This window comes from Bactrocera tryoni, chromosome 3 (genome assembly GCF_016617805.1).
Source record: "Bactrocera tryoni isolate S06 chromosome 3, CSIRO_BtryS06_freeze2, whole genome shotgun sequence".
Lineage (NCBI taxonomy): Eukaryota > Metazoa > Arthropoda > Insecta > Diptera > Tephritidae > Bactrocera > Bactrocera tryoni.
Genome location: NC_052501.1, coordinates 62,434,803 through 62,445,424, shown reverse-complemented (window position 1 = coordinate 62,445,424; position 10,622 = coordinate 62,434,803). Strand labels below are relative to the sequence as shown.

Below are 10,622 nucleotides of genomic sequence, written 5' to 3'. Positions count from 1 at the left end.
CAAGTTAATTTCACAGCTAACCTTTTTAGCACGCTGGTAGTAAATTTAAATTTTAACAAAAACAATAAAAAAGCTATTTTGCAAAAATTCGATTTTCACACGCTACGCAACTTATAGAAGAAATTTAGCTTGTTTTGCGTTTTTAGTTAGATACACACAGTAATATGCCTGATTGCAGATTTATGATAAAAAATAATACTGCTACTAAAACAAATTTGTGTGAGTGTCTTTATGTTTATCAAGTATATTTTATTTTTACCACAACTTTCTTTGATAACAGCCTGCCTGCCTTTAAGTCGAATAAATAGTACATAGATAAAGTAATAAAATTTTATTCGGTGTACTGCACACAATTGCATTGCAATTTAAAAAATGTAATTTTAATATATTTTACACGCCTCAAAAAACGGAAAAGTCTTTCTTACAAGTTAGTTTCGGTAATATTTCATGTTATTTTTATTAATAATTTAAATTTTGAGTTAGACGTTAAACAAACTTGTTTATATTTTCATAATTTATTAAATTAATAAATGCTATGTTTCAAATATTTTCCATCTACACTTTGCAAGCAGGAATTTTATATCTTCCTAATTGTTCGCGCCAAATCTTGTTCTACATACATACAAACACTATTTTCTCACTTCCAACTAATGCACTTCGCTTAAACGCCGCCAATCGTCGCCTAGTTTACATGTATACGTCTATCAACACAAAAGCTTTATTTAATTTAATTAATTTTTTGTCCTACCTGACATATTTCAATGATTCTTCATTTTATTATAAATCTAAATTTCTTTGCAATTTATGTTTTCATATATAAACGTCTATATTTATTTATTATAAAAAAGGTGTTGTGTGTTCTAAATATTTTTTGTTGTTTTTATTTAATACGCATATTTTTGTTTCGTTTGTTTGCAATAATAAAAATAATTATCATCATGTTTGTTGTTGTTTGTCATATATCTGAAAATTTATAATTTATGCATTACATTGGATTTGTTTTTTACTGTTGTCCTTAAATTTAATATACATATAATTTTACTTTTTTTATATATATATAATTAAAGAGCTGCTCTCCATTGTCCTGCCATTAATAAATTTGCATTTTGCCTCAATTAATAAAATGTTTGTTGTTTTCAATTAATATCTTAATTATCCTTTGTTTGTTACTTTTGCTGTCGGCGTTGCCCCTTATCGCTTTGTCGCTTAAATGTATTTTAATTATTTGCTTTACCGTTATATAAGTATGTTAAATGTTCGCTGGTTCTTCGTGCATCAACTGTTGTATGCTTTTGCTTCTAAATCGTGTATTTGTTGTTCCTTTTTTGTTATTTGTTTCAAATGCAAATTTTCTCTCTTTTTGTTGTTGCATGATATTTGCTTAAATGATTTATATAATTTGTTGTAGTCATATTTTCATATTTCAACGATTTAAAATTTTATATTATCATGTTTTGCTTTAATCTTTATTTTCTTATATATTGTATGTATAAGCTGCACGTTTATACTCGCATCATTGCTTCGTCCTTATTTCATCCACACTCTTTTTACGTAGCTGCATTAATTTAGTTGCTCTGTTTTTTTTTATTTTTGTTACTTTTCTTATTTCTGTTACGCTGCCTTTAACAGTTGCTCGTGCTCAACTTAAGCTTCGGCCTTCTTCTTTTCCTTCTTCTTCTTCAAGAACGATGGTGTCCTAAGACCCTTCTTCTTCTTCTTGTCTTTCTTGGGCGAACCATCCGTAGACACATCCTGGAACCGTAATAGAAAATTGCAATGAGAATATCGTTTGGAACAGTGTTAGTAAAACATACACGCGCACACAATGCAGCAGGGTTGGATGTGATTTATGCATGCAATGGTTATTTTTAACACAAAAATATTGAAATCATATAACGACATTCACATGAAGTGATAAAAAATGATATGGCATAACATAATGGGATAAACACTCGGCTAAGGTGAGTTGTCAAAATGAATATTAAATTAAAATGAGGTTATGTTGAAGCAGTTTTAACGGTATTCCTTTCTCTATACTTAGCGCATTTTCCTGCCGATTTAAAAAAAAAAATTAATAATTTTTAAAATAAATCCGAAATTGAAGGCAATAAAAAGTTGGACGAAGCTTATTATTGCCGAGGTCCTGTTAATGCTTCAATAATAATTTATAACATATCTTTTTAACGAAAATACACGGAAGGTACTTTTACTATGTATATTTAAATGTAGTTCCCGACAAAAAGTTTTCTAAACTGTGCTGTCACGAAAAAAAATGAAATGATGAAAGTTTTTGCTACTGAAATAACTGCTTATGTATGGTAAAGAAGGTGAAGAGGCACAAATGATTAGAAAGTACAGAGAGTTCTGTGCATAACGCAAAAAGTAGCAAGAAAAAACTACTTTTAAGCATGAAACATATATTCGCCCAAATCTTACTTTGGTGTTCAATTAAATTCGAAATAGTTCTTTAAAAATATATTTCAAAACCTGAACTCTTTTTATATCGCGATGGCAAATTATGGGTGCTTGTGAATTTTCTATTTCGGAAACTGAAAACTTCGCTTAGCTGTACGAGTTCTAATTCGATTGAAGTTATAAAAAAAAGGAATCAAAGAAGTTATGGTTATACTTATACTTCTATTATTTGGTAACGTGCTTGTGTTGACTCGAAATTAGCCATGCTTGAACCTTTCCTAATTTTTTAGACTTTTTTTGATTTTTTTGTATAGTTAACAATATGTCCGTCGTGTTGTTCGATTTTTATGATGAGGTCAATATATAGAACGTTGAATAAGAAAATGATGTGATTTACAAAAAAAATACAACAAAAACAATTTAATAATGAAATTAAACTACACTTACCTCTTTACTGCTTTGTGAAAATGTGCTCAAATGAGCTTCGGAGTGATCGCCATTTTGTACATTCTCACCTGAAAAAGCAATTGCATAGTTAACATTAATAAAATATCAATAAAAAATGTATATTTCCAATTTAAAACAAATCGATTTTACGCAAATGAAGGCTGCTGATGGCGAACAACTAATGCACAAATGCTAATTATACACAAAACATAAGCAAATATGAGATGGAAGGAATGAGATATTGGGTATGTTTGGTGAGTATGTACGTACATATATAAATGTGAGTGTATGTACATGCATATGCTAAATGGCATTGTGGATGCTGCAAATGTTGACAAATGTTGCATTGTATTTTCAAAGTGTATGTATTCAAGGGTTAATTTTTGTTTATTAGAATTAATTTGTATGTATGTATGTACATCTTGTATATACAGCGTTTACACAAACATAAAATAAGCTACTTAAGCATGCATGTAGTTAAATACAGAAATATAAATAAATAATTCTAAAACTGTGTACATAATTCTTATGTATTGTGCTTGATATTTTAGTTTCTTATTATACTTTTTGCTTTCGAAACATTAAAGTCTTTATTTGATACTTCATACTCCAACAAACATGCAGTTTATAATACAATATATAAAATATATTAAAATAAGTAACAAAAATAAATATAGGAAAATAAAATTATAAAATCATGTTTACCTGTTTTGATGAGTGCTTCACTTACATAAAATTATGCATAAATTGTTATAATTCTTATAGTCTAGTTGTGCTCTTGCATGCTTAATTTGTAGGCTTCTTGTTTCCATTGCTAAACTGCTTAAAAATAGTTAGCTTAAAAATTAGAAAATATTTTTGCTTAAAGTTAATTGATCACTTAAGGAATAGTCTCAGTGTGAAATTTTCGAGAAAATCGATTTTTTTTGTTACATTATCGGATAGTATGCACTATAATAAAGATCGAAATCGGAATTCAAATTATTACGGTCGCTACAGCGTTTGTAGAAAGGGAACAGAGTGGGGAACACTGCAACTCCAATCCCAGAATGGCGTTTTTCAAAACGGTTTCACTCTCAAGAAGAATTTTGAAGATATCTAATTCCAATTTGGAGAGAACATTTTGAACTTCATTTGCTATAGCGCTATGGAAGCTTTTTTTTTGAAACTGTCGAAAAAAGGACAAATTGGATACTTTTTGTTCAAACCGCTGCCATTTTGTAAAATTTCAAAAAAAAAAAAAAAAAGCTTCCATAACGCGATAGCGAATTTCCTACAGATTAATAAACTTTTTGAAATTTTCAAAAATCATGGATATCGTGCAAGACCTTTTTTACGTGTCATTTCAACAATTTATTTAACTATTATAAACCAATAAATAAATAAACATAAAAAAATCGTTTTGTATTCGCTATGAATGTATTTATTTCAACAAAAAAAATCCCAAAAATCAGTGATTTTTAGGAGGGTCACACTGAGACGATCCGTTAATGGCGCCGAAGCAGATGTTTTCGGGACTTTTTACTAAAGCAACCGAAGAGACTGTTTTTGACCAGTTCCGGTCGACTTCAGTTGAGGTTTAATGAAATTCGGCTAAGTGAGTGGATTGTCAGAAAGGAACTTTTAGGAGAAGGTTTAAGGATTTTGATTGAGAACTGCACTTATGGTTAGGGCCTAATGCAGAGCAACTCAATAACACTTTTCCGACCATTGGTTTTTCTAGATCTACTTCAGTGTGAATATTTTTTAACTAATAATACGTTTAGTGGTACTACATTCTGCCTGGTAACTATCAAGATGAGTACAAATCTAAGACTATCTCAGGTTGAGGTCTCAGAAGTCTCTTCTTTTTTTGGGAAAGAAACGGCGAAAAAATATATGTAAACAGGTATTTTTAATTGTGTTCTAAATATTTCCTAAACATTATATTTGTAAATCTTTTAGTCATTTGTTTAGTATGTATATTTCTAAAAAAAATATTGCTTGCAAAAAGAATTTGTGAATGAAAGTATCATTGTTAGAATTTTTGTATTTAGAAAAACAACGCAAAATTTATTTCTTTATTAGTAAATAAAATGAATCACAATTTCATTTTTTGCCAAGATATTGGATGTATTAAAGAGTTTTAAACTGTTTTCCAATCAGTTTTGAAAAATGTTATTTTTTTAAATAACAACACTTATTATGAATACATATTTTCATTACGTACTTCACTCGGTTCTTGTGCACAAAGTTAACCTAAAAAATTCCAATCTTTTTTAATAAAAAAAAATTATAATTTAACAATATGCGCTCTTTGAGCTACACTTCAATAGTGTAGTATATTTAAGAAATTTGCGCACACGGACAGTTCACTTGCCGGCATTCAAGGAGGTGCGCAACTCCTTTGAAATACGCGCCACCTTCATCTTGCAGTCACACATGACTGCATGATTGTGCAACGCATTGGCGCAGATGATGCCATTCAACAGGCTCTCCAACTCCTGCTCGAGCATAGCGACCACCTCGAGTTGTTGAGGTGTCAGCGGTTGATCGGCTTTAGTGGCAGCGCCACTGACGCAACAGGTAGAGTCTGTAGAATTGCAAGATGCTGCCCTATCCCTACGCTGTGCGTGTGTTTGTGAATGTGACTTTCTGTGTGCGGCCTTGCTATGCATTCGCTGCTGACCGGCAGCTAGCGTACCAGCTAACCGCAAGTCGCTCAAAGTCTCCAAGTGTGCGCTGTGTTGCAAGAGATGATGCGCGCTGGCGTTCGACAAGTCGAGTAGTGAATTATCATTGTGTTCCATATGAAGGCCGTCGCACATATTATTGCAATCGGTCGAGTGCTGCTGTGCGCCGGCGCTCAATTGCTGAGCAATAACGTTGATCTCCTCGTTAATGATGCGCTCCAATTTGCGACGAAATTCCGTTTCATGGGTTTGCAAAGTGCGCGCGCAATCCGAATTCTTCACATTAATATTGATGTGTATCTCCAGCGAACGCAAAGACGAGGCTGCTGACGAGGAGCCAGCTTCCGATAGCGAAGCTGTGACATGACGGTAACGTTCGTGAGGTAGACCAACACTTATGGCGGCGGCGGCAGTGGGAGTTTCTGCTGTAGCATGCGTAGAGTGGCGCTTTAGTGCAGCGGACTGCGCTTTCGAATTCACAGTCAATTTTATTTGTTTGTGTGAGTGATGAGGGTACAAGTGTCTTTCGTCGGGTTCATCATCATCACACGAGTTAAGCAATTTGCGCACTTTTGGTGTGGAAGTGAGCAATTTGACATCTGTGTGATGCAATTCTTGTTCCGATTCGGGTTTGTGTTCCGGCATCTCATGTGGCTGCGCATTTGCTGGTAGAAAATCGCGTAGTAAATAGGAAGCGCGTTGTGTGGTGGGTGTGGCAGGACGCGCAAATACCGCGCTATAATTATCACCAGAATCATCATCATAGTGTTGTGGATGAACGCCGTCGTCTACATGATGATGCTCCTCTTCCACGCCCTCCTCCAGATCGGCAGTGTGGCTATGCGAGCCCGCTGGATAAGAGGTGCCACCGATAGAGAGCAACGATGAAAACTGCTCAGAGAGCGAGTGCGCGTGTGTCAACCGTGGCGTATGCATATCACGATCATGTTCGGATAGCTGCTGTACGCGACCGGCTACGCTCACAGTTTCACAACTACGATCACTGGACACCTTGCTGATGCGCCGCCGCCTTTTGGTAGGCTCCAGTTTTATTTCTTTTACCGAAATATATGAGCCATTTGAATCGTTGTTGTTTGTGTTGTCGCTGTGCGTTGTTGTATGTTGTGGCGCCGCCTCCTTGCTAGCATTACTGGTGAATCGTAGCGCTTCGCAGGATTTCAAACGTGGCGCACGCGGCTGCCGAGTGGAGTAAAGTTCACGTCGTTGTTGTTGTAAATAGCCAGTATTTAAACTCAAAGCAGTCGATTTAATGAAAGCGATTACCTTTTCACGCTGCAACTGCACGGCGGTGAGCAAATGAGCTGGATGTATGGTGATATGCGGTTGATATGTTATCGGATAGTTGAAGCCATAATGAGAGCAGGTGCGATAGGGCTGCATTAAGTTGGTGTCAGCAGGCGGTGAAGATGATAGTGATGGCGTATGAGTGGCGGCGTCCGCTACGCATTTGTCGTTTTCGGGGTCCTCATGTTCGGGTTTTAGCACAATTTGTTCGGAAGAGCGCTCCAAGTTGTTGGTATTTCCCTTGAGCTTAGCCGCTCCATCCGGTAGTGGATAAGTGTAATGCGGGAATATTTCAATTTTATGTATCATCCAAACATTAAATACCAAACAATGTTGACTCGGATATACTTCACTCATATCTACGCTGCGCGGCTTATACAGAAATGCATATTTCTTAGCAATTGCTGCCACACTGGTGAAATTATGCAGAGTTTCGATTTTCAAGAGAGCAAAATTTTGTAATGAAGTAATCTCATATGATTGTTGAGTATGCTTAATATGAATTTTTGTGTTTGTTGTAAGTGATAATGGAGTTTGTTGTTGGTGGAATGTCGCTGTAATGGCATGATAAATGGTATATGGATATGTGAGACACGATAGGCAAAACATCCGACATGTAGACAAACGAAGACAAAACGAGACGAGGCGACAAATGGATAAGTAACAAATTTTACGAAAACGTGACGATACGACACAACAATTGGACTAGTTACGACTAAAAATCCTATTCAAATATGGTCATATTTGTTGTAGGTTAGTTTACAAAATTTGGAAGGTCTGCATCAGCTTCGCAGATAAGAATTTGTAAACTCTGTCTAATAAAACACTTTAAGTTGAAGAGAAAAGAAAGAAGAGACGGATATATGTAAAAAGCTAGTTCCGAAAATAATTTTCGGATCTTCTGACTCTCGCTATAGCGTTAACGAGACTAACTTATTAACTAGCCAGAAGACACTCATTGAATGATGTCAAACGCTAGTTTATAGCATACTTCGATCGATGTTCCTTATTGTGTAAACTGGCTTGAGCAATACCAAAAGCTCTGTCAAGATCGGGAAAGACCTCTCCGAGCCATTCGATACCAAAAGAGGTTTCAGACAAGGCGACTGCCTGTTCGTGCGACTACTTCAATCTTCTCTTGGAGAAAATAGTTCGAGCTGCAGAACTAAATAGAGAAGGTACCATCTTTTATAAGAGTGTACACCGATATCATTGATATTGATATCATTGGCCTCAACAACCGCGCCGTTAGTTCTGCTTTCTCCGAAATGGATAAGGAAGCGAAGCAAGTGGGTCTGGTAGTGAACGAGGGCATGACGAAATATCTCCTATCATCAAATAAACAGTTGGCAGTCATAACTTCGAAGTCTTAATAATTTGTTCTATCTTGGAACCAGTATTAACAGCAACAACAAAGACAGCTTCGAAATCCAACGCAGAATAACTCTTGCCAACAGGTGCTACTTCGGACTGAATAGACAGTTGAGAAGTAAAGTCCTCTCTCGACAAACAAAAACCAAACTCTATAAGACACTCATTGTTCCCGTCCTGCTATATGATGCAGAGACATGGACGATGACAACATCTGATGAGTTGACGTTACGAGTTTTCGAGAGGAAGATTCTGCGGAAGATTTATGGTTTATGGAATTAAAAGACAGCAGCTACACTAGCTAGGTCATGTCTTCCGAATGGTCGAAAACACTTTAGCTCTGAAAGTATTCGAACCTGTTCCAGCCGGGAGTAGCGGAAGAAAAGCCTTGGAAAGACCTGGTGGAGAAGGACATGGCTTCGCTTGGAATCTCCAATTGGTGCCACATTGCGAAAAGAAGAAACGACTGGCGCACTGTTGTTAACTCAGCTGCAACCGCGTAAGCGCTGCCTACGCCAATAACGAAGGCGCTTCTTGAGTTATTTTAGATGAGAATAATTGTCATCACTATTATAAAACTATCCACACATGTAGAGAAATCGAATTACTAAAATATTCATGACCCGTAATTTGAAAACTGCTCTATGCGAGTGTAGAAATGTTTTTAAAGAATTAACGATACCTTCATACATATGTTAAAAATATCTTGACATTAAAAGAAATGTTGACTCTCCAAAAAACATAATGATAGTCGCAGGAGAATCCTAGTCAACTTTAAGAATATTATATAAGGTTGTTAGTATTATATGGCAGTTTAACATTCTTAAACTAACTTGGTATTGGCATATTTAGCCTGTGATCTTCAGTCTACTTAAACTTACTACAAGTATTTAAACAATTTTAAGTAAACTCGTTTTACGTCACGAACTCGAGTTGTGTGGAACTTTAGTGTTTGGCGTTAAACTCGTGATTGTAAGATTACCATACGAAAAATTGGATTTCAAAGCTTTGCCCACAACTAAATTGTCGTTTTTCATAAATACTAAAACTTAAACTCGAGTTAGTATCGTACTATTGATTTCTTAGTGTCTAAAGCAAGTATTTGTATATAGACTTGAAAATTGATGTAAATGTTTTTAAGCTTTAGTTCCATAACATTTAACAAAAAAAATATTTGGCAGCACAACATTAGAAATATAAATATGTACTTAAGATATTAAGAAACGTGTGCTTTTTATTTAAGTAAATTTTTATTACAATAAAATAATTATTGATATATATTTTATTTTCAATATGAGAAAAAATTAATTAAAAAAATCAAAATTATTTCAAATTAAAAATAATTAGTTAGTTCCACACCAAAATAAAAGCTAGATAAATAAATACATACAAGCAAGAATTCATGTTACTGCATAAACAATTACATACATATATTTACACATAGAACATGGCGATGAGTTAAGTTAAATGATACATGAAATTGGTGGCACCGCAAATTTTCATTTGGTCTAATATATTTACTTTTTGATACAAATACGTATGTGAGTGCATTATATGCATATTTATATGGTATGTACATATGTAAACGAGTATGTATGTGAAAATAAGTAAACCAAAGCCCATTTAATTTGCGATATTTATACACAGTTCTAATACAAAAACAGGAAATAATTCAATTTCACAAATTTTATAATATTTTCTGCAGAATTTAAAATGGTTACAAATTTCGTTGTGCATTATTTATACTCGTATATAAGAAATCAAAATTGTGTGCGTTTTATATATGCAATTTTAAAGGGTATGTAAAAATTTCAATATTTTGTAATAAAAACGGAGAGAATATGATTAAATAACGGTATTGAGCGAACAAAACAGAAAATTATTGTTTTTCTTTTTAAAAATAATCCAGTAGTTGGTAAAAAAAATAATTTTGTTTGCAACAAAACGAAAAATACGAAAGAATATTAAAGTAAAAATAAATTTCATATTTTTTTAGAAAAATAAGGAGTGGTTTTAGAAAGAGTGTACAATTAAGCGGCAGCGTTGGTGACATTCGATGGGACAGTTGTGTGGTTTATTTATATACATACATATATTTTATAACTAGCAGTTTTTTTCTATAATTCATTATTAAGTAGTTTCGACTTGAGAACATTTTTCACACATTTGGACTAAACAATTTCGGGCTTTGAAAAATAGTACATTTTTTTTTAATATTAACACTGATAACCAAAAATTATTAGAACCTCTAATGTTATAAGTCCCCATATATTTCTTTAATAAATAAATATATTTTTTCGAATTTCTTCTTCCTTAATAAATAAAACGTAATAAATTTTCCTTCGAAATTTATTATTAGAAAATTTTATATTAAAATTATTATTTTTGGATTATGAAGTTTTTTTTTGTTTC

General features: G+C 33.8%; 1 protein-coding gene across 6 annotated transcripts in view; it reads right to left on the bottom strand.

Moving 5' to 3' along the window:
* Nucleotides 1-1,457: 1,457 nt before the first annotated feature.
* LOC120772466 (protein hu-li tai shao) overlaps nt 1,458-10,622 on the bottom strand; it is a 76,479-nt gene continuing 67,314 nt past the window's right edge. For 2 of the 6 annotated variants that reach the window (XM_040101095.1, XM_040101097.1), the window contains 2 exons: nt 2,863-2,930; nt 1,458-1,758 (listed from right to left, as the gene is read on the bottom strand). In XM_040101095.1, coding sequence (XP_039957029.1) covers nt 1,645-1,758; nt 2,863-2,930 — 182 coding nt within the window. In that variant the 3' untranslated portion in view covers nt 1,458-1,644. Of the gene's footprint in view, nt 1,759-2,862; nt 2,931-4,965; nt 7,394-10,622 lie in introns of those variants that run through there. The other 4 variants (XM_040101096.1, XM_040101099.1, XM_040101094.1 and 1 more) reach the window with 2 other exon arrangements.